This window comes from Dermacentor andersoni, chromosome 1 (genome assembly GCF_023375885.2).
Source record: "Dermacentor andersoni chromosome 1, qqDerAnde1_hic_scaffold, whole genome shotgun sequence".
In the NCBI taxonomy this organism is placed as follows: Eukaryota; Metazoa; Arthropoda; class Arachnida; order Ixodida; family Ixodidae; genus Dermacentor; species Dermacentor andersoni.
In genome coordinates this window covers 71,296,717-71,321,731 of record NC_092814.1, presented here as the reverse complement: position 1 = coordinate 71,321,731, position 25,015 = coordinate 71,296,717, and the positions used below count along the sequence as shown (strand labels likewise).

At 46.5% G+C, this 25,015-nt stretch overlaps 1 protein-coding gene across 1 annotated transcript in view; it reads right to left on the bottom strand.

Annotated features, from left to right (window-relative positions):
* LOC126543094 (uncharacterized) overlaps positions 1 to 23,551 on the bottom strand; it is a 78,033-nt gene extending 54,482 nt beyond the window's left edge. The window contains exon 1 of the mRNA XM_050190236.3: positions 22,185 to 23,551. Coding sequence (XP_050046193.1) covers positions 22,185 to 23,088 — 904 coding nt within the window. The 5' untranslated portion in view covers positions 23,089 to 23,551. The remainder of the gene's footprint in view (positions 1 to 22,184) is intronic.
* Between the last annotated feature and the right edge of the window lie 1,464 nt (positions 23,552 to 25,015).

Below are 25,015 nucleotides of genomic sequence, written 5' to 3'. Positions count from 1 at the left end.
TAGTGTTCGAGAATGTCTGTGTGCTCTGTGGCTTGTCTAACCACCCACCGCCTCATGAAGTTTGGAGGGCATTGTACTGTGTTACTGCTTCGCAGCTGGAAGATCGTAATACTAAGAATAAGTCTTCGAACTCTGCTGGCAAAAACTTCGTTTAAGATACCTCTTTCGGACGCTTACAAAAATCTACTAATTTCTACTGATTTTTCAAGCAGAAACTTACGACTATTTTTTATGACCTGTGGCAACACTAGTCCAAGGCCCGAATTCACAAAGCAGGCAACGTCCAATCTGAATAGTGAAGTAAAGGTAACCGGCCAATGCTCGATTGTTATTACGGTGAAAACGTTTTGTGGATTCAGTCTCAGATCATGGGGGGTCGGGGGAGGGGGGGTGCACTTCATCTTTCCCCGTGAGAACTTTTGTGACCAGCGCCCGAATCCACGAAACTTCGAAATCCGCCGATTCAGTAAACAACACGCGCAGAGCAGTTGCGCCAGACGACGAGAAAATAACCCAAGGCAGTGGCCCATGCAAACAGTTAATGCACGATCCATCAGTGCCGAAACTGGCCTTGGGTCTGCAAAGAATAATAATGTAATGATTTTATTACTGCTGCATAAAAATCGTGAGTGGTACAGCGAAAGGGCAATGAAACCAGACGCTTGCTTTCAAATGCTTTTTTCTTATTATTTTTATTTTTAAGGGCAACAACATAAAAACGATCATAATATATTAAGAACAACAGAAGACATTCAAACGAAAATTTCACACAAAGATGCTTAACGAACCATTCATGTAATTAGATACGTGTTTGTCAAAAGAAAAAGAAAAAAAAACTCTTCCTTTCTAAGTAAAATTGATGCATCGCTAACACACACTACGACTTTTTTCTCTTGGCGTGGAATGCCGCATCAGAAAAAGTACAGTCTGTGTTAGCCAGGCACCACTTTCATTGAGTGATGAGTTCCGTTGTTTGACAAAACACGAGCCGAATTGCCTGATAGGTTTGTTTAGTCATTCGTAAATTTCCCTGTGACTTTTTTTTTTGTTCTCAGGCTATCTATTATGATTATTTATGTGCTGTCTTTGTTACAATCAAAAAAATTTGGCAGGATAAGCTGCAGTTGACGTCTACGTATCGCGAACTATTCATGATTTGCAGAGAAGGGCTGTACGAATTATGTAACATTTGTATAGTTAATGGTTATGTACAGATAATAAGCTGTAGTCTTTTTATATTAAAGATAAGTAACGCAGAATATTTGTAATGGCAAGATATATGATTGCCCTGATGTATGTATGTGCTGATTGCCCTGATGTATGTATGTGATGTATATATGATTGCCCAAGATGTATGTGCCCCTGGACGTGGCACACGTCCACGAGCACATACCCAGTGCACATACCTCGTGGTCGCTATGGCACGTAATCTTAGATATCAATGTCACCGGGATCGGCGCGCGGAACTGGTTAGATAGCTCACCCGCCAAAGAGATAAAAAAAACTGCACTAAATTCTGGGGTTGTACGTGCCAAAACCACGGTATGATTAAGAGGCACGCCGTAGTGGAGGCGCCCCCGCATTAATTTTTTTTTACCGCCTGAGGGTCATTAATGTGCATCCAACGCACATTACAACAGGCGTTTTTGCATTTCTCCACCAACGAAATGCGGCCGCCGGGACCGGGATTTGACCTCCCACCCTCGGGTTTCGCCGCGCATCGCCAAAGCCACTACGTGACCACGGCGGGTCCCCCAAAAAAAAAAAAAAAAAGAATGGCTGGACTCCGTGAAGACTGCGTCACATTAAAAGTAGTTGAAAGTAAGCGCTTCGTCTTGTCGTCCTTTTTTCCCGTGTTCTGCAGGCACACATTTTGTCATGACGTCTTATCAGCTTCCCCACTTGATCATGTTTCTTATATGTGTTCGTGATTGGGGATGGGCCAGAGCAGATCGCCCCACCTACGTTATCGCGAAAGTCAGTCGATCAGGTAACCGTAGACAATGAGCATGTCTTAGAATCAGGCGAAAAGAATCCTTACATTTTTTTACTAACCCTGGTTTAACTGTCACCAAATGCTCTTTGCGAATGAGCCGTTTCGTGAATATGGCCTTAGTTCTAAAATTCCGCACACAAAGCCAAAGCAGCGGCGCTCTCCGGATATTACAGCTTTGCGGCCGCTTGCCTCTCTGCTTTAGCGCTGACGTTAAAAAGCCCAAATAGAATAAGCGTCTTCTAAGTAGGACGCTCTCTTCCCATAGATATTTGATGGGCCGCATTCTCCGGCTCGCGCGCGGAGCATGGACACCTCGTAACCCATCTCACGGCTGGTGAAGCGTCAATAAAGGAACAGCCTAATTTCGCGAGGACTTCCCGCATCTCCCGCTCGTCGTACGCACTCAGTACTCCTTGTTGGCGCCGATTGTCACCCGCGGGCTTATTGCAAGACTCATTGCGAGCCCATTTGCTCTACGTGGTCACCGAGTGGCGACGGCGGCTCCAATGTTCCGACCGTTGACGACAGCGCTGATTGCCGAGGTTGGGAAATTACTCAGTTTTTCATTAGACACTTCAATGCACAGCGGTGAATGGACGTAGCGAGCTCGGTGAATTCGAGCTAAATGAAAGCCTTAATAGACAGCGAATTACTAAGGACTGCGTTTCCGCATATAGACGCCCCCTACAACGGTAATATTGCGTAATACAGCGGATATTCTTGTTTCTTCGGTTGTTTTCTATTTTTGTAACTTCTTTTTCGTTTTGGTGACTTGCATCGTCTCTATTTTCATTGTTTCCGTTTTCTACCTGCCTATGCCATGTTACTTTCCTAATTTCTTCGTGCCCTTGTTGATATTTTGTACCCATGCTCGTCATGCCCCTATTACGCCCCCCCTGGAGTATTCTCTATAGATAAATAAAAGAAAGAAAACGAAAAAAGAAACTCCTCTGATAAGGAGGATTTAGTTGAAACAATGTCGGCACTTTTGATATAAGTCTGGTATGCTTCAAAAATATTTCCATGAAATAATCGATGTCAATAATATTCAATTTATTGTCCTGTTAACTAACTGTGGTTTAATTCAATTATCTGCTAAAACTAAGAAAATATCGTAGAGTATGGTCAGAACAAGCCAGCGACACTTACTAATGCGCCCACGTCTCATCTGGGATTGTCCGGACACTAAATTATGTTCATGACTCCTACGTTCCTACCACCAAGGCCGAGTCAACAAACATGTACCTGCTCAAACCGTATTTCGCGCAAATCTGAATTGCATGAGCAGCTGCATTCTTGCGTGAGCGGTTTCACTTTTCTTTTTTTTTTTTGCATTGCCTCACTGAGGCTCTCTGTGGCGACACCGCGAGCGATGCCAGTGGCAGCAGTTATCGCTGTTTCTTTTTTTTTTTTTTTTTTTTGTACGCGCGGATTATCGCTCTCGAGTGCTATACTGCGCTCGCACTCAACCGGTTCGCCATGGAGCAACTCGCGCTTTAATGAAACCGTCAGGCTGTAACAACCTAGGTGCGCTGGAAACCAATGGCTATATTGAGGAACCACGTGAGTGGCTAGTGACGTTATGCGTGGTTACCTAAAATAGTTACCATTCTAGCGAACGGCCTTGTTGCTATTACGATACTCAATGAAGTTGTTGACTGCCACTTCAAACGCTATAATACATTGAAGGTGGCTGCGTTACGACTCGTCTACGGCCTTTGCCAAACTAGAAAGGGCTAACGGCGTGTTGTAGCTATGCTTGTATTACTTACACTCACTATTTGTGGGCATTTTCGCTAAATTAACCCTTTCATCTCCCTCGGGTGCGTCTTTTTCCTAGAAATACCAACTTTATCTCGGCGTTTTATAATTAAGAATTTCCCTGTTTGCCGCGTTATCTATAATCAAATGAATACCGCATTAGTTGCCTGCAATCAAGTAGGAACGCTACCATCTTTAACGTGCCAGGCGTTACGTCATTTTCACTTTAGTTTGTGCATCTACAATTTACAGGGCCAATTGGCCATGGCGATTGTACAGAGACTTGTTTTTTCTTACTTGAGCATATTCAGCAATTCAAAGCTGACAGGCGACGCAGTTCTATTGCTTCGGTGTAATGCTATGAGCTCCGCTGTATATAATGTTCTTTTTGACGTCACTTCTAACTCACGCTGTCGTTGAACGGTTGGTTCCTTTTTTTTTCCCTCATCTCACCCTTGGTGTTGTGTATAACGAAACAGCATAACAAATCTGGCAGCAGTACGGCATTACGTTGCCCCTACGCAGAGTTTTATCACTTTCACAGAGTCGATAAACTGTGTGTAGGAAGGGCACGACGCTAGCTTTATAGATGGAACGTACATGGTCGGCATATGCGGAGCCGCTCGTCACTGTTCCTCCGAACAAGTAAATCCGTTGCGCGTCATTTTTTTGAGTGCCGTAATCATTCCTGATTTCTGCTCTTTATATGTGATCCTGCCTCCTTTTATAGGGTTCATCTTATGTCGAAAATATGATGGTCATAAAATGGTACACGCATATCTTACAGATCCCGCGCGAAAGCAAAACGAAGCGCGATGACTTTCGCTGATGTTAAGCAAATTTGTCAGGGCAGAAGCGCTAAATTAGAGAACAAGAACCTCATCGTGCCCCGAATTACTCTTATAATATCTGCTGGCTACTTTGGCACAACCCAATCACATAAAAAGCAATGACGTGCTTATTTTGCTCCATTCCTGCATTTTATTGTATTGTTCCATTGTATATAATTTCTTTTTTGTTTGCTTTTTTGCAATCTTCTCATAATACATGTTACACACTCCACACTGGGCACTACGTGCATCGGATTTTTTATTTGGACGCAATTAAAAATGCGGGCAACAGCATATTGCCGCCAACTTCCACACATCAGTGCGTGTGTGTGCGTGCGTGCGTGCGTGCGTGAGTGAGTGAGTGAGTGAGAGAGAGAGAGAGAGAGAGAGAGTGTGTGTGTGTGTGTGTGTGTGTGTGTTTGCGTGCGTGTGAGAGAGGTCGGGTGATTTTATTTATTGCTTTGTGATGCTTAGTAATTGCGCTCAGGTTTTTCTAAAATAAGTTTTGCCATTCTCGCACCGGTGGCCGTGTCTCGCGCATATTATAGCCGCGCCGCTGCTCAGAGTACGCCCACATGCTTCTAGATGCTTAGTAAGAACCAGCGTTGCCAACAACCTGGAGATCCGAAGAAAAAATGGAGTGCCGTCCACTTTAAAAAAAAACTGCAAAACAAAAGCACGAACACTAAAAAAAAAGTCTAGCATGGCTTACGAGCAAATAGGCGTTTGCAAAGTTCAGGTACCGCTCTTCACGCTTCTGAAGAAAAAGACTGAAATGCAACAATCTAAAGCTTTTCGGAACGGTCCAGCCCATGTCACTGGCTTCGCACGAATGTGACTATTTTTGGGCCGCCGAGCTTCCCCGTCCTCTGTCGACCCTCTCGACATAGAGGAAACCTTTTAGACGCCCCCATGTTGCCTAGAACTTTTGCTTTGTTCTTGGCTTCACTCACACCTCGGTATTTCATGCAATCTCAGAAGCCGATCCTTCTTTTACCTGCGACAGTGGTGGCCGTATATGTATACGCAGTGTCAGAGATTGAAAGCATAGCAGCGATCAATGCGTATTTCAAGTGCTACGCCTTTCTCGCCTAAGACTGGGCTGCCTCTATACACCTACATCGACGCTTCGAAAAGCCTATACTACTTCACGCTGCACTTAATCAAAAAAAATTTTAACAGACTTCCTATACTTAAAAGCCAAAGTTTCTCGATGACGACGACCTTGTCATTTTAGTGGACTTCCGGTATTTTGCTTCAACGCATTCTCCATAAGCCAGCACTGCGAGCTTTGTGGCACTCTAGCGTAAATTGTTCGATTGCCCTTTGAGGCGGCTGCTTATAGCTGCCTCAATGCGGCAACAATAGACACGTTTGAAAAGTGCCAAGCTGGCTTTCCCGCAATGCAAACGTCCCAGAATATGGCCGCCAAAACACTGTTAAAACAGCGATTACTGTGCAGGTCTCACCATGCACGTAACCAGGAGCAGGGCACCAGCGGTGAAGTAATTATTTTAGCAATGTGCTGAACACCATAGTTTGGTAAAATGGTGTATTGCGGGAAATGCAGCTCATTATTTTTTGGAATTATTCAAACGGACCTCTAGTAAACTTATATAAGCTCCATCCGCATAAAAAAATTTATCAGTCAATCGTTTTTGTCAAAGAGACGTGTGCCTGACGTTTCTGAACGAATGTACATACATTGCGTATCTCGACCAAGTTTACATGCTTGATTCCTGCCGTCGTCGGATTTCAGGGCTAGATTCAATAATGCAGAGATTTGTAGCAGTAGACATGTAAATATTATTATGACTTCTTATTTTTCTTCCTCCAGCATGAGGACGGGCTATCTTCTGGACGGAGCATAGGCATGACATTTCTGATGCGAAAAATACCCTCCGCATCCATTTTTCAGAGCCGGACATGGGCGCAAATGAAATTTCATTCGACCAGTGAGCATTGAAGATTCAATAAGCCTTCCTGCGAAGAGTATATGTGAAAGCACTAAAATGACATCTTCACTCTGTCTACTATACATAAATGAACTCAATTGTTGCAACTCTCTTCTTTGCTCTGTGATAGAGAGCTTTGCACAAGGCCGCTAGTGACTTTCTTTTTCTTTTTTTTTTGTCCGACGTTTTCCTTTGAACGCACACGTGCGTGTGCACAAAACTGCAAGTGTGCCCGTGCTTGCGTACACTTTTCTTGTAGCACACCCGTACTCAACACAGGGATGGTGAAAAGATTCGCGGAACAAGCGTCTGAGAAAATGTTCTGCGATGAATGCGCATTTCAAGTGCCTTTCTCGCTATTCAAGTTTCTGTTAAGGTATGTTACGGTTAAAGTTAAGTTACGTTAGATTACTCCATCACATCTGTAATCAGGCTTCAGCTAAAAAAAAAACTAAACGGTCGCCTTCTCTTTCCTGTCTGATTCAGCTCCAAGTGCACCAGACTAGCAGGAATTCGCTCCTCCTTCACCCCGCTTCTAATCACATCTGGACTCTCCGGAGGCGAGACAACTGCTCTTTGTCGGCTATGGCTAGAAGTAGGCCTTGCAGACTATTTTACTTTCTGTATTCGGAGGGCTGACAGTGCTGCCTGTGACAACTGGGCTTGAAGGGTCTTACGCTTCGTCATTTTTTGGTCCCGGAACTTTGCGAAAAGCAAATAATGTTTCCATCATTGGGCGAAGCTATGGCGGCCACCACTTTTTTTGGAATGTCGATCGTTTGCAACTTGGCAATCGCACTTGCATTCAACGAACGCTACATTTATCTCGACATCACTTTGCGTGCGCTCGACACGGTGTGCTTTACCGAAAAACCCAGCTTGCTTTAGAATCGAGGACTGCTGCCATGTTTCGGGCGCTGCAGCTATATGCAAGGAAGGCAAATTCGAACATCACTTCTTTTGTGTCTATCCTCACTTTAGAACAAGTCATATGCGTAGCGATGGATATAACAAACGCCACAATGTTTTCTCCTGATATTATCGGCCTCGTTTCATTCATCGCTGAGTTACGAAGCAATATTTCTCGTGCCTAGTGTGCCTTTCACAAAGATCGGGGCTTGATAAAATATGAAGATACCTCAACTTGGCAGCTTGGCAGCGTGAGGAAAGAGTGCAGTTGGCAAAACAAAAGAAATTTAGTTCACCCGCATGGTCATAACTGGCTTGTAAACTTGCACTAAGGGACGGAGAATGATAGATAAAACGGTTAGCGGCACATAGAAATACGAGGCACTTCAAAGGTGTGAGGAAAGCAATAGGAAGCGTTATAAGCCTTCACACCGAGCATTTCACCAAAGAAAAGATGGCAGACATTCCCTTCTAATGGGACGACTGTGGAGCGCGTTGCAAAGACTGACCGATCATTCAAAAGAACCAGCGTAGCGAGGAGCGTCTGGCCACTCGCAGCACCGAATATAGTGGATAGATTGCTCACGAGCATTCTCGTTGCGGCCAGTGAACGCCACTATCTATCTTACTGTAATTAATTTCCTGCTCCTTCTTTCTCGCCTACTTTTCGTCCCTTCACTTATAATTTTTTTTTTCATGGGCCACAATAACGAAGAACAATTCCCTGTTTCTGGCGCCGCAGTAAAGGCAAACGAAGATTGCAGGCCCTTTGTTTATCATATTCACTCACGTAGAACACGGTAGCACGCGCCCTTCAGGTGTCCTTTCCCCTTGATCTTTACAACGCCGGACATAGTGAGTCGAATGCACAGCTTTAGCTTTACGACGTATTGCTTCTATGCAGGCTGCAGCACTCATGAAATTGTGAAGCTGGCCTACGATAGGTTCGAGATGAGGAGAAAATAAGCGTAGGGACCTTAACTTGCTGTTTCATCCAGCAGAACGGAAGCTTTGTGTGTGTGTAAGTGTGTGTGTGTGTGTGTGTGTGTGTGTGTGTGTGAGAGAGAGAGAGAGAGAAATCGCTGCAGAAGAATTGAATATACAGGATGCAAGATTAGCGCAATAAATCTGAAAGTTACTGGGACTGAGTTACTGAGCCGGCGTAGCGTTTGTAATGTATCACTGTCCTGATGCTGTTTTTGCTTGTATTTTTGCTTTTTACACGGAGCTATGGAGAGAGAATTAGGGGCAGCAGTACGTACCGCTTAATAAAAGTGACGTAGGTGCGCAGTAATGAATGCGCAGTACATATTTCATTCTTGCGCGTGAAACATTTTTTACCATGCATGTTTGATTGCTAGTGAACGATAAGCACGCCGGTGAGATAGCAAGGCACTTTTATTTCCCTTGCGTCGAACAAAGGTAAGGTAGGAGGCTAAACTTCACCGGACAACACGAAACCGGTTAATGGAAAATAAAGCAGAGCTGTTCATAACAAAGGAGACCTCTACTGTTATGATCACGAGGCACAGAAGGACAACACTCAATAATTGATGAGAAAGGCCCACTTTGTGTACATTCAAGTGCAGGAACAGCCGTTGGAGCTGGATTTTAAGTCGGTCGTCAAGTTAAAAGACTCCTCTCGCATGTACCCGACGTGATCGATTTCAGGGAAAACTTTACTGATGCTCTATGACAGCCTGCACTCTTGCGTCGGGAACTCAACATGGCATTCTGTTTGGCAGCTAGGCTATTCTGGCGTTCAGAGGGCTTGCAGGGATTTCTGCTCTTTCTTTTTTTTTTTCGAAACGTGAACAAATAATGTGTGACGAAGCACGACGAAAAAGAAAAAAGAACAGATGTCAAGAAATTCAATACAGCAATTAATCAAGGGAAAATAAGACATCCACCCCATTGTAGCCAATTGCTACCAAAAAAAAAAAAAAAAAAAAAAACATAGGGGTTTCTTTTGTAGCGATTGCTACGATGGGATATATGTCTCATTTTCCCTTTATGAATTACTTTTCTACGCCTTGCGGGTTTACTATTACGTCAAATCCTTGCCTTTGGTTCGAGTAGTTCATAAGTTCGACTTCGCCCTGCCATCTGCTAGCCGCCTGGTTAGCTTAGATGGTAGAGCGGCTGGCCCGGAGAGGCGGTGGTTCCGGACGAGGACGCATTTTTCTTCAATTGCGAGGCTTTTCTTTCGAGGAACCTGTACTTTTCCTTTGTAGCAATTGCTACGATGGGGTGGATGTCTCAATTTCCCTTCATTAATTACTTCTCTCTACCTTGCGGGTTTCCGCAGAACTATTAATTACGTCCATACAATAATATTATCTTTTTGTTGCTGTTCTACTTCTACAAGCTGTTCTACAAGAAGCTCACTGTTGTCACTTAATGTCAACATTCCCAATGACTGATTGAGTTTAATGAGCGAAAGAAACGCATGGACTAGGAGTTACGCAATAATGGAGGGATCCAAACTAATTTTGAACACCTAGGCTGCTCTAACGAGTCACAGAAACCTCGGTGCACGAGCGTTTTCTGCATTCCGTCCTGCATAAATGCGGCCGCTGGCCGGGTATCGAACCCATGTCCTCAGCAGCAGAACAGAAGAGCCACTGAGCCACCGCGGCGGGTGTAAATAATTATGCAAACAGCAACGTGTCTACTGGATACATGCACTAACCAATTAGCTGAGTGTGTAGCTTCTGCCGGAATTCCACCAACCTGCTACATGTCTGAAGCGGGAGACACACGGTCCGATTCGGTGTCCGATCCGGCGTCCGACGCGCCGGAACGGCAGCCGGAATCGAGGTGTTTTGCCGCGCCGAAGCGCCGGATCGGACGTCCGGCGTCATCCGACGCGTCCGACAACCGCACCGTTGTCTGGACGCAGCCAATGACAGCGCGGCTGGCATGTGACGTTCTCTGACGTTCCCTCCACGGAGGCTGCGCTGGCTGGCTGGTTTCTCGCAGTGTTTTTTTTTTTTTTTTCCTTGCCTGCTGCAGTTTGTTTCCGACACGAAACAGTTACCAGTTCAGTAAAATTATCTCGAACGTGTGCCTGTTATGCAAAGCAGCGCCTAGTACACTAGCACTAAGCTACTGGCGAGATCGGGAGCTGCGACGCGAGGACATTTCGCGGGCAGATATCACACACCGACCGTCTGAGCGAGGCTGCTCGCTTCGCTTGCACGTTTGCCCTTCGCAACGACTGCGTCGAGTAAACCAATTGTATTTAATTACGGGCTACCTAAGTGTACAGTGTTAATTGTTTTGGCAAACATAAACGCTCTTCGACGAGCTCGGGTTGGATCGTAAGCACCGTCGGCCGCGGCGTCTGCCTAGCTAGGCCTACCGGCCCTATCGCTGGCTGTTAGCGGAGTCGTCAGTGGACAACGCGATGTCGTGAAGTGTTTTGTCACTCGCAGTGGCATAATTTTATTGACAGTGTTCGCGTAAAGCGAAGCAGTGTTGTGCAGAGTTGTTTATATTGCGTTTCTCGACGTGGCTATGAAGTCAAGCTGGGGGGGGGGGGGGGGGCTGGATCTGGGCGGAGCTTACGCGCCGCTCAATCTTTCGGATACACGCACCGTGTGCCCCGAATCGTCGTATATGCCGCATGCCGGAGCATGCGGCGCCGCACGTCGGATCAGACGCCGAATCGTACCGTGTGTCGCCTGCTTGAGACTTTCTTTTTTTTTTTAATGATACTAGTGCTAAGTATATGATGCGCATGTGATGGGGAGTAACCGTCGGCATTATATGGGGCGAACCCTTCCTTGCATATTCACGTCAATTAAGGTTAACACAGATGCGGTTGCCCGATAAGAGTATGTGAATTGATTAGTCACAAGAGCACATTGTGAAACCCGAGGCGGGGTGTGTTATTCGTCAGAAAGCGACTGGTGTAGCAAGATAACATTTTTTATCGGCAATAATGTAAAGAGGGCAAAATAAAGGTACCAGGAGTGTCATCTTTGGTCAAGATGAACACGGCCGTTGTAGCAGCATCAGCACGTTCCGAACGTCACAACATTCCATTTTATAACATGCCTCTTATCGTTTCGACATTTTCGAAATAGGAATATTTTCAATGTGCAATCAACTTTCAAGGTCTCTGACAGGTTGCTGTCGCAGCAGGTTTAGCTATAACTCTACATTTTCGCCCGCGCAACTATAGTGACCAAAATGCAGTGCCTTGTTTCTTTAGTGTTCCTTTTTACGGCTTCTAAATTTTTTTTATAGCTCTAATTGTTCAAAATGTTATTTGTTCACTGTTCAAGCCCGTTCGCGACGCTTTCATATCACAGTTTGCGACGCCTTCATTTTCCTTCATGTTCTCATTATTTAATTATTAAACAATTTATTGCTTGGGGAGAAGGGGGTGTCGCCATATTTGTCAATTTTCCAGCCTCATCAAAATAAGCATACCAACCGAGCGTTATCTTAAAGCCACTGCAAAAATTGCGCGTTCATAATGTTTTGACGTTATAGCCTAAGCAAGCGGCCAAAGCCCTGCTCAAGGCCTGGGGCGACACGCCCCGTCTTTTGATCCTGTTGAAACGCGAGACGATGCCATGATGTCATTTCTTTGCGTCGCTGCTAAAATAAGGACGCGAGAGTACACTCTGCCTCAAGGAAAATCAAGAAATCCGGCTGAGGCACCATCCTCTTCTAATTTTACGCCCGCCGTTTCAGGGTTCTATTTAGCCATTAACACATGGTCAGTGCGTGCTTGCCAACGGGACAATTAAAGAAAGGCCGGCACCCGTATTTGAGCCTTATCTGAAACAACATCAATTATCTCTTTCGTCGCTCCTGTACTCTTTTCTTGCCGCCCTCATTTATCGAAAAACGAGGTTCACGGGGTCAGCCGTTCCCGGATCGGGCGCAAGAAGGAACTTCTTTCGTTCTGCATTAAACAAGTGCTACCCCTAAATTTTTCTTTCTTTATCTCTAAAGGTCGTCGTGAGAGACAAGTGTTCTTCTGCATCGAAATTGTGGATCTCCGTGTAAGGTTCCCAGTATGCAGTGCGTTGTTTGCTATCTTGCGTCTTCGGAGTTACCGGGCAATGTTTCTCGACTTAGGCGGGGGAACGCTCGCACAGGAAAAATGCGACGCTTTTACGCTAATTAATGGGGCGCCCTTATCACGCATATCGTATGCGCGTAGCAGAGAGCAGTACTTCATTACTAACTCGGAACAAAGAGCAGGACATCGCGAACAGGTTAGCTTTCTCCTTGTCGCTCGAGCCCGCCATACTACACATTTTCCAGATGACGCAAACCGTGCGCCCTTGGCTGCTTTCAGCACGAACTTTTCAGCTCGTACTGTCCCTCCTCGAATGACGCTTTTGAGCCGGCCCAGGCGAGTGTCGCCTGTCTTCAACTCGGTGGGCCTCCAACGAATGCGACAGCTCTATTTAGCATTCAGTCCTGCGGGGGGGGGGGGGGCCTGGTGCCTCCAGCAATCGCGCTCCGCGAAAGTTCATCAGCCAACCGAATACATTCAATTAGCGGAGGCTATCTTTGCCGCGTTACGACACTGCCGGCGCCGGAGAGAGAAAGCTCCCGAAGCGGGCAGACGATCGAGCGCGATAAGCCCCCTCGAAGACACAAAAGCACGGGAAAACAAACGGAGCAGGCGCTGAAGAGTCAACTCGAGCGCGACCAATCTTTTTGTGGCGCGGCTTCGTCAGGGGAAAGCGGCCGCGCAGGATGGGTTTCTGCCCGTCTTTGCAAGCACTTGATCTTCGCGCAGACAGACGAGATGTTCGCGACGATGCCACGCTGCGGAGACGCGTTGCCGGCTGCGCGCCATCTCAGGGGCAAGCCGGAAGCCGTGGCGCTAAACTTAACCGCTTTTGCAAAGCCGATTGTAGGGCGCTCCGGCGCACGGTGACGTGTGACGTGGGTGGCGCTGTTTCATGCAATTCCGTTCTTGCGCGGGTGTCTCGCCCAATTGCCGAGGCGCGGAAATCAAGACTCCGCGATTGTCTTCCGGACTGCTGATGTAAGTGCGTGCGTTTTACCTGGAAACGCGACTGTTGGAATTGGCTCTGGAATGGCAGCTAGTCACATCCTTCAGCGTCGAGAGCGCTTCGCTGAAGGACGCGTCGTGAGGCCAATGGCAAAACATAACAGGGGGTAAATAGTGGCCCTCGATCCGCATGAACCACTTCATTCGCGCAGAAAATAATGCACGAAACAGCGCGGCAGGAATAATAGTGTAATCATGGAAGTCAATTCAGAAACTGTATTAAGACGCCGTGACAGAAAAAGCTTGAAGAAGATTGGCTGTGGACGTACAGGTTTACAACACATGTTTAATTTAGATAATACGGCTAATGGCTTTCCAATTCTTTCTTTTTTAAAGAAACATTACTGAGGCAGTTTCATGCTGTAGAATCAACGAGGCATTCATATCCGTTCTTACTAGCCTTAATAGTCTTAATATTCATCCTTGTTAGCTTTAGTAGCAGTTCAATTCCTACTATGCGTGACCTCTCGACAGAAGCAGGTAAATTTTGCGCGCCCTGCAAAACGCCTCGCCCTTTTCTGAGTTTGTCTGGATACTGCGATCATTCTAGGGCACATTTTCGCCATGACGGACTCATTTACCTCATATAAGATCAAAGCCGCCATTGGCAGCTGGGTTTCGTTGAGCGGAAAATGAGCGCCGTCACGACCGCATCGTGATTGCTTTTGAGTGGTTAAGTACTGCAGCAGTTGTATACGTGCTGCCCCGGTCTCGATGCAGCCCCTATGCAACAGGTGCGTCGGTGAGAGCAACATGTCCATGATAAACGTATAACTGGCTTGTATGATAGCAGCCGTGCCGCGAAGCTAGTAGTCAGCCGATGTTTCTTTATGGAAAAGCACGCAATAACCAAAGCGCAAACACGGTGGGTGTCCTTCGCATAAGTAACAGCGACAAAGGTATCGTGCCCCAGTTGCCCTTATAGCTAATATCGGCGCTCAGCGGCGTGTACGCCCAGTTACAACGCACCGACAGTTCTCTATATGTTACTGCTGTAAATTTTAGTCAGGCCTGTGTTACCAGTGGACGTGAAGAACCTTAATTGAACTATTATACAAGGTTCAGAAAACTATGTAAAGCTACAGGGTGGTTATTATCTTCAAAACTGCCGTCATTTTCAAAGGTTGCCTTGATAAGAGTGTACATATACAGGTGCGACGCATTCAGCACCTGCGATACTCGGCGTACTTTGGCGGCGCCGTAGTAAATTATCAAATTTGCCAATTGCAGCTCTAACTTCTCGGTGTCGGAGGAGTAAAACATTTGCCGTTTACGAACTATTCAGCAACTTGAGACTAACTTTGGCAGGATGAAGTGTGTCATAAGAAATGTGCTGGAGAGATCGCAAAGTTGTAGCTTCGTTGGGGGAGCCGCAGAAAATCTGTAAAGGGCTGTGGTGGCGCGTAATAGGCTCCTTCGAGCAGTCTGTGCTGTAGAATTGTTGCTGCAAGTAAACAGTTCGATATTTCTGTTTAAAACTTTGCGCATATATACCGAAGACCACGTCTGCGCGTACAATAAACAATGTGAAGTGTACTAGCGAGTCGAGAAGGATTATTTTAAAGGGTTAATCGCAAGCGGTTGCGCAGATTCCTGCATGCGGCTCCGGCGCAGCAATTGTGTCTCGGCGGTGCGCGCAAAGCACTGAGCAAGGCCCACGAGTGCTGTGAAAAAGTTCCACAGAGACTCCAAGCACCTTTTCTGCCAGGAAAACGCTTATTTATAATAGGCCATCTCATAACAATATTTATGGTTATAGTAAGTAATCTTAAACGCTTATTGAAGCAGACCATCTTATTTTCGGTTCATGGGGAGCCATAATCTCCACCCTTTAATGAACAACTGCTCAATTTTTGGCCCAGTGATGTCAAATTAATTTAGTCGTGAAACTCCGATCCCGTCAGTACAACCATTTTCACGCTTACGAATCAGCCATGCGATAACTATACGAGACGAAATTATGCGAGTAACTCGAAGTAGCGAAAAAGTAATACGCGTGCCCGACAGGCACCGTACAGAATGAGAACTAGAGAATAAGTGTTCGAGACAAAGGGCCCGACGCGCCCGACGCGCTCCTTGCTGGCGTTTGCTAAAGGTCATATAACCTATTGTTAAACGTTGGGTTGATAAGTTTTGCTGGTCCCGTCTTCCTGCTCCATCCTCCACGCCATTTTCCGCGCTGATTACAATGCAGTGTATCCAATTGATCCGCACGTCTTGCCATCTTTTCGAGCCTTTTATCATCCTGGGGATGAGAGACTTCATCTAACAAGCGTGCAGTCAAGCGAAACACTCCATTCGCTAGACGGCTGTTGAGTTCGTCGTTAGTATCGTTTCTCTCATCTGCCCGACGACCGCCTGCATTAATTAGCGCAAGAAAAATAATAGTTGATGGTGTGATTCAGTGTGCACTACGCATTTCCCAGAAAATCTTTCGTCCATGAATGGCGAGAGTATTAGGATTCTGTTAGCGCGTCTCGAGACGAGGCTTCTGAACAGTGTTAATCAATGCACATTCGAATGTTCTTGTTTCCAGCTCATGCTGCCTCCGCGTTTCTCGAGCGCACCGGTGCTTCTGTCGAGTGGTGGGGCGATCAACTTTATTGCGATGGGGGCAGTCTGACCAGAGCGGGGCCGCGCGCTTCTCAAAGCGAACGTAAAGCGCTCCGCGGAAACCTGTAACTCGATACCACTCGAGAGGCTGACAGCGTTCGCGCCCACGGTACTCTACTGAATGCAAGCGCTGATGCGAAATTTGATTGCCGCGGAAAAAGTTCACGTTTTCATTGCCCAAATATAAATAAGCCATAAGAAAGAGAGCACAAGCTGCCGGAAAGCAGCCAAGTCAAGCGCAACCTTTTCCGTTTCGCTAACACCGCTGCTTGAGAAAAACTAAAGGAGAAGAAACACTTCCCAGTCTTTATTTTTCATGAGCTGAAGTGTAGTTTTTATTTGATTTGCGTATTCTGCATTATCGTCGGGCAGCATATGGGCAGGTAGGTGCAAATTAATGACGCTGCCTTGAAAAACGGAACGTAGTGAAATTCGAGTACTAGCACATCTCACTATACAAGACTGCCATCAGAATTTTTATTTCCCGTGAAGAATCGTTAAACCCTCAGGGCTGTTTATCGAAACGCAAAGCTGTTCACAAGTGCACTTATGCAAGGACGAGGAGACGCAAAACGAAGCGCCCCACATGGTTGCAGAACGTTCATACGGGAGAGTGCACGCAGCTGAGTACAGCTAGAACTTGAGAGTTTTAAGCATGCTCTTTTCGGTCGTTACTCTCAATTCGGCCTCGCCCCGCGATCTGCTAGCTTCCTTATTTCGAAGATATTAGAACGCCCGCCCAGGAAAGACGTTGGTCCTGGCTTCGGTTCCCAGACCAGGACAAAATTTATTCAGCTGCGAAGCTTCCTTTTCTGAGGAACCCGTATTTGTTTCATTTGTAGCTGCGTGTTACAGTCGGGTGAATGACCATCCTTCCTCTCAAACGCTAAGTTATAAGTTCCCTCAAACATGTTGGCGAATAGTGTCATATACAACGGTCATGCACTGTCATAAAACGGCATAATCATGGACTGCGTCAAACTGTTACAATTAATTCGAACTTTGTTCCGAAGACTCCAAATAATCAGCTCTGTATAGTTTTCTGAAGCTGTGAAAAGGAGAAGAAATTAATAAGGAAACGTTTGAAACGACGAAGTGTTGCCACACAATCGACAACAAGCGAAAGGAAGGTAGCTGGTCCAGGCGAGCATTGCCTTATATCGCGTGTTTCAGCGGCGACTCTCTCAAACTATCAAGAACGGGGGATTCGAGACAAAATGATGATTGTTACTCACCAAGATTTATAGTAGCAGCGGACGTCAGAGTTAGCGCTATGCGTGCCAATAAGATTCAACAACAACTTTATTGAATTATCACTTTTTTAAATTAATCGCTTCATACAGGAAGTTGTTACTGCAGAACTAAAGTCCCCCAGTACTCAAAGAATAACCTTTTGCTTAAAGCTCTGCGTGTTGCATCAGTTTCGATAAATATTTACTAAACATCTGCAGTCACAGGCGTTGCTGCTCCAGTTAACAGGTTTGCTCACTGTACAATATAAACTACGGGAAAATGTCAACTAGAAAAGCAACGCATTTCGCCGCGATATTTGAGCCGGTCTTTTTGGAAACAGGTGAACTATGGGCGCAAAATTTATTTTGAAAGGTTGTTGAATTTTTTATCGGAACTCGTTCAGAAAAAAAGAACCGGAATAGACGATCCTATTCCGACTCTTTTCCTTTTTGCACTTCGTCATTTGACCGAGCAGAACTCCGCCTGCGCTATAAGAAAGGAAAACAATCGAGCGAACAAAAATCATTGCGTTATACCGGTGTTAATAGGGCAAGTATAGAATTGACCTGCCCTCTTGGGGTAGCACGTGCCCAGAAGCAACATTTCAATACGTCCCTTAGCTCGAGCTTATAATATCCTCCAGCACACAGGAAAGAAGTCCCTCAACCGGGCTAGGCTATCAATCGAAGGTATACCATCATTCCTTTTGCTAGGCTGGCTCGTTTGGCAGAGCATGTGCAATAAACAATGTCTCGAACCAGTGGGGCAATATCGTTGAAGCCGCTGACGCACGCCAGTGCGCACCGCTCCTGCGCCTCAGACAAGTGGTCCGAAATAATATAAATGTCCTAATCCAATTATTTTCCTTGCCGTTCATTGTCAGGGGTCAGAGCGATGTTTGCTTGTACGCTGCCACCAGGATCGGCCATAATCAGTCATGAGCGCTCGATTCTATTACGAACGGAATGGAATCAAACGAAAGGAATCGCTACATTGTGTACATCGAAATGTTTTCAACGGAACCTCTGTTACGCTGACGATTTCAGCTGTACCCTCTACCGATGTTTTCCACACGGCTTAAGAATCCTTCTTTTTTTTTTCTATCGAGCATCATATGTGATGCTTTGGCAGCGTTTTCCGAGGTACATTGTTATGAGCCCGTTATCTAGTCGATGCAAAAAGAAGCTGTTGGAGCGTAGAGAACAAGAAAGAGGACGAGGTGTGTTCCGGTCATAAAGGCAAACCGACCGACCACCCAGTCCGTCATATTTGTTGTTGCTTCGTATAGTGTAAATAAACCCCTTGTTCGCACATCTGTCCGTAACAACATGAGCGAAATACACAACTGCACACAGACTGAGCAAAAGTTTGTACCGATTGTATTGACATGCTATAACCTCTAACTGTTGTAATTTATTAAGCTCCTTATAAGGTTCTCTATCGTAGTGCTACTTGGAAATATTCCGCTTCTCGCCGTGACCGCTCTCGCAAAACTGGGCAATCGCCCCTTTACTGAGGAAAAAGCTCTAGGACACTGGTCCAGACGGGCTTCGGCACTCAAGGCCTTAAGGGCTTTGTTGAAGTTTTTAAGGACATGTGAATTGTGCGACCGCCTCTGAACGTTGTAGCGCGTAGTTTCGCGTTACTGTGTCAATTTTCTTTTTTTTTTTTTTCCTCTTCTTCTTCTTTCTCCTTTTATTCCCTTTACCCCTTTCCCCAGCACAGGGTAGCCAGCCGGTACCTACACTGGCTAACCTCCCTGTCTTTCCTCTCCTTTGTCTCCTCCTCTCTCCGCTTCTCGCAAGCAATGCATATGTGACAGAACAAACAATTCGCGAAGAATAAAATATATATATATATATATATATATATATATATATATATATATATATATATATATATATATATATATATATATATAGCAGAACTTTTTAACGAAGCATCGTTACTTTCTGGAGTGACACAACAGTGAGGTCAGACGAAACAACGGAGTGTTGTCCTTGAATAAAAGATCGGATCTATGTTTCAGTAGGAACCGCAAGCCTCGTGCCCTTCAAGCGAAAAAAGCCGTGCGCCATAGGAAGGCACTGCCATAGTTGTGGCCACACATTTCGAGCTAAGTTAAACCCCATCAATGAATCAATAACCGCCGCCTCCGACGTCCGCACTTTTTGCTTTAAACTCGCCGTGCTTCACAAACAGTGGCGGCTCGTCGAGAAATACTCTTGTGGTGGTGAGCTCAAAGCCTATAGTCAACATGATAGGCTCACAGCACCAACCTCAAGATCGAAAGTTGTTAAGTACGTCGCCTGGCTGATGTACAAAGTCCTCTACGCTTTGATTTTAGTTGTGTTGTTTGATAACCAGCAAGGAACAGAGTATGGTGAGGCTTTGGGTGGTCGCTGAAATTGGCGAGAGTGTACAAATACAGCGACATTTTGGACGAGTCAGGCTCAAAAATGGTTCGCGCTTAAAAGAAATCACAACATACAGCTTTCTTTTTTCTGCTTTTCTGGAAAGAAGGAAGACCTGCGCGACTCACAAAGAGGATTCCCTTTTCTCTCGTATTCCCTCAGCACACAATAAGTTAGGGTTTTGTAGCTAATGGAATGGTTCATTTAGTGTTGCTCTTGCCACTCACCCGGTTGCTTTTTCTTTAACTGCTTTTCTTTTTATTTTATCTTCCGCAACTGCAAGTAGTGAAGTACACGCCAGGGAATTTGGGACGTCTGAAGCAGTTAGCGTGTTGGTCGAGACGCAGCGTGAAGCGAGCGTCAAGCCTCTAAATTCCTGCGCTGCCATGAAAGTACATCGCCATTAAGGTGTCCCTCGGAGTTTTCTCTCGCAGGCTGTAGAGTAGATGCAGAATGTGACGTCAGGAGGATGCGGCAGCACTGTCATCAGTTTCGTGATATTCAAAACATACGGTTATCTCAATATTCCGCTGCCTCCATGCAGAAGGCAAACAGCTCATGCAGTCGGAAACTATGTCACGGTATTTTATTTTTATTCATTCTTTATTTCAGAATGAGCATTTATTATTAAATCGGGACAAGCCTCGGCGAATGCTCTCCAATGAGTTCTGTGCTACACCACTAGAAAAATGTTCGAGTAACTAAAGTGCAAGCGCACGCTAACCTTGCTGCCCTATAATATGCTTTGTAATATTGGATAGCTGAAACGTTCAGTAACTGCTTAGAATGGCCCATGTACCATGTCTCTTGTCCTCAGAATGGGTTTTACATTCGCTAGTTACAAAGCCTGTACCTACGAATAGCGATTTAATATTAACCAGCACTTTTTGTATACATCTAAGGAGGCTCAGTGTTTCAGTGAGTAACAAATTGTTTTGCTACACTTTTACCTTCCACAGAGAAAGATTAAATGTCTGTAACTAATATGTACTACTGGGCGAATTCGCACGGCGATATGTTTAGCTGGAAAAGACTGTATACAGGTTAATAAAAAAACATGAGAAAATACTTCCGCGACATTTCCGACTACTGAATGCAAGATATTAGATGAAGGGATAGATATAGTACTAATTAATGGGTTAAGTCCAGCTCAATATTTCTCTGTATTTGAGCAATGCAGTTTCTGTGCCACACTGATACCCGTACATTGCAAATAATGTTATACAATGCAACAAATTTTGCTTGGTGTTTATTCGTGACAGGATTTTCAGAGTATAGAACGGAATGCACAAAACTAATTATGCTTGCTTTCTCTCTCACTCTCTATCTCTCTCACTCACACAGACACGCAATATAAAGAAATGAGAAGATATTTAATTCATTCTAAGCCTGTATCTCTACGACAGATATTGCTTGAATGTTCTGATCTGATCTATAGATCAAAAATCTGTATTATAAGACATTTGTAATTTCGTAGTGAAGTAAGAGGGCAGTTAAGGACTTTCCTTTACACCACCGTTGTGGTTGTTGCTTTTCACCATTCATGATTAACGTAAGCCTAAATGTCATAGGAATTTCTCTGACAGGCAGTAAATATCATACTTGACATCTGTCAGCAGGGACAGCTGCCAGGCCACAGCTAGGTGGATTTGATTGCAACGGTACTACTTCGTAGGAGAGAGTCGCAAATTTTGCGCCACTTCAAAAGTTTAAAACAACCTACACTACAAAGATCCCATCTCATGCACTTACACCTCGCCAGCTTGCTTCAACACATCCAACAGCAAAAGAGCACAGCATGCACTATTTTGCTACTGTTCATAGTGCGAACAATTCGAACTTTTCTTTCCCTCTGTCTCTCTGACCATTATCCGCCCATTTTTTGAATTCTCCAGTGTAGGCTTGCCAACCAAAAGCTATGCTCTTTAATCGCCCTAGCATGCTTCATTGTTTAGATCTCTCTCTCTCTCTCCAGAGCGCTTCAACAGTTCTAGTTTTGAAGCCTGACAGTTGCGCTCAGCCCAAAGCGTTTTCAATGTGCAATTCCTCTGACAGGCAGATGGTGAAGGCATGCTCCAAAAGACAGGCTTGTTATCTTTCTTTGATGGCCAGATGTAAATGTCAGTGTGCAGCGTAGGGGTTTTTTATCCCGCAAATTTCATTGTAACTGATGTGGTTGCCTTCTCGTCAGAATCTTATAGGCTACACTGCAGAAAAGATATGTGCAGCGATAGCCAAGACGCTGCCTCTAAAGAGGTTCGGTTTAGATCGGTAGGTAGTAAATAACGAAGTTTATTACTAGTTACAAGAACGATTTGGTTCGGGAAGGAAACGACGAAGGACACCTTTCAAATGGCGTTACAGCGCCGCTTGAAACGTGCCCTTCGCCGCCAAGTAGGAGGCGCCGCACAGTGTGACACTCACCGACCGAGCTGTCGTGCGCGTAGATGTACTCGGAGGTCATGAACTGGTTGATGAGCGACGTCTTGCCCACGTCTCGGGCACCAAGGACAAGGATTCGGTAGCGGGCCAGGTCAGCTGCATCGGCGCTTTTCGTGACCACGACCTCGGGCGGCAGTCCGGACAGGCTCGGGCCGGACTGCTCGAGGCAGGCGAGCGCGAACGTGGCCCGGTCCGTGCGCACCGCGGGTTCGGCAATGAGCTGCTGCAGGGAGCTGACTACACGCCTGTCTCCGTCCAACGATGCGCACACGCAGTACGCTTCGCTGGTCGCGTCGCCGCCGGCGTCCGATGAGCACGGCACAGCGAGTTTGTGGCCGCTGCCATTCGAGGCGACACTATGCGTACTGCGCGACTTGGAACGGAAAGAGTCACCGCGGTTCACGACGCCCTTGGAGGTGACGGCAAAGTTTCTGAGGCGTTGCACGTCAGCCGCCGGGTCGTCACAGGGCAGCGAGCTGCTGGACGAGCCACGCGAGTCGTTGGCGCCGTTCACCATGAGCAGGTCGCCCGGTATGCTGGCGATTCGGTCGCGGAAGTGGCGTTGCAGCGAGTGAGGCCGGCGTGTGGTGCGCATGGACTGGGACCGGCTCACACTGGCGTCCCGCAGAGGGGACGCAGTGGCCGAGGCGCAGCCGTTGCTGTGGCTGCCGTGGTATCGGTGCGGGGAGGCACGTGGCTTCCTGCGGACGCTGTGGCTTGGGCTGCGCTGCTGCTGGCTCGATGGACTACGGCCGCCAGCGGCGACGCCGCCCACCCCATCGCCCGTCAGGCAGATTTCGCTGTCTGCTGCCGAACCCTGGCTCGAGGAAGGCCGGGCCGTGGTGCGCGTTGGTGACGCGCGACGCGCCGCGTTCTCCAGGGCCATGCCGGTCAGCCTCGGCAGCCGAGGTTCCGCGCGACCGCCGCTCTCCCGAGACAAATGCAGTCCGGCAGAGTGCGCGGCACAGCGTCCAATGTGTTGCTCCTCCAGGCGGCCCCGATCACAGGGCGGCCACCATGCGCCGCACGAGGCAAAACAAAGCGCGCGCGACTGCCACGCGAAAGCGGGGAGAGGAGCCGTGAACGCGCGCCCAACGGTCTGCGTGCGTTGTGTGTACCGCGTGTAGCTTCGACCGGGTCTTTTATGGCCCGCCGGCCGTCACGTGGGCCGTGACGCGTCGGCCCAGCGTTCGCGCCCGGAGCGAGCAGTAAATCTATCTTGGTTGGCTCCTGAACCTTTGACGCACGCGCACACCCGCACGCTCCGAAGCAGCGCCGACCTGCGGGAGGGTCTCGGCGCGCGCTCTCCACTTCCAGGAACTTCCTCCTCTCCCTGGGTCCCGCGAACACCCCGCGCAGGTGGTTTCAAAACAGCGCTCCTTGGCCACCGGCACAACAATCACGCGCAGCGACTACCACGAGAACCTCCTGCAAGCTGTGGCTTCCGATTAATCTCTCTAGCCTGTTGCACTTTCTGTTGTAGTGTTTTGAAGCAGGAGTCGTTCGGCGAGAATAGCCAGGCGACCTAGTTAATTCCGCTTTCCCTTTGTGCGTGATAACACGACGTAGTACTGAAAAATTCGGCCGCGTTATGCACACTTCAAGTTAAGCGCAGATCTCCAAGCTTATGTGCTTTGTTTGCTGTGAAAATAGTACTCGCCGCAAAAAATTTCCTGCATACTTAAAATGACATTTGCCGATAGCATACTTATTCGTAAAAGAAAACTGAGATAACGTTTTACGGGCTCTTCTCATTCCGAAAATTGCCTTGAAAAAAATGCACATACAATTTGCGCGATACCGAGACTGCTCGTAGTAACCCTCTGTTCATTTACTCGGGCGTATAATGTACTCGGAAAGGTCGTTGCATTTTTTTCCCCGCTCGCCTTTAATATTTGTATTCCCATCATAGCAGACTGAGAGAAGGAAAAAATAATCAAACAAAAAAGACCATTCCATTTAAATATACATAAATACATGCAGAAAGTTTGGCTTTCTTGCATTACATTTAAGCGAGCAGCAGAGCATCCTCTACAGGGACTCAACTACAAATGCAAGGAAGACACTACAAAAAGAAACCAGGGTGGTGCGAGGGCAGGAAATGCAACAGCGGATCCATCTAGCCTTCCAGACGATTAACGTTATTTGTGAAAAAAATATGTCAGAAACCCCAACAGGGTGAGTTTTACAAGTGGAGAAAAGACAAAGCAGCGAATGGTAACGTGCTCGTATAATTGCGTAATGATGTTACAGGGATACAAGCGATAAGAGCAAGTTCAAAAAAAAAAAATAGAACAAGAAAAAGACATTTAAAAAAAACATGAAAGCAAGTTATTAGCACCGCTTTCTCTCTCAGTATGCGATACTGAGATTGGATGTCTGATTGGATTGAGATTGGTCGACTCACACTCATTTATCAGAGGGACGTTTCTACGCCTCGTATTTCTTACAAACTTGCGATTTCATGCACACTGTGACGCCGCTCGCGTATGCTCAACATCTCTCGAGTTTTCTGTTAGATATCTTCAAAGTGTGTGAAGACCACCTATAATGCGTGACTGATGGTGGGATCGAACCTCCATTTTCCAGCACGGCAACTCACTAATCTAGCCATTAGGCCACGATTGCACTTTTTTTTTTCTAGTGCTAAAGTTGTTCTTTGAAACGTTCGGCGCGTGCGTCACGTGTCAGTTTCTAACATTCTTCCCTTGGGACAACGAGTGCTTTGAGAAGCTCCGTTAGGCTGCACTTCCTTCGGGATCGGCACATATTTCCGGTTAGATACCCTCCAAAGTGGGCGAAATTCGCCTACA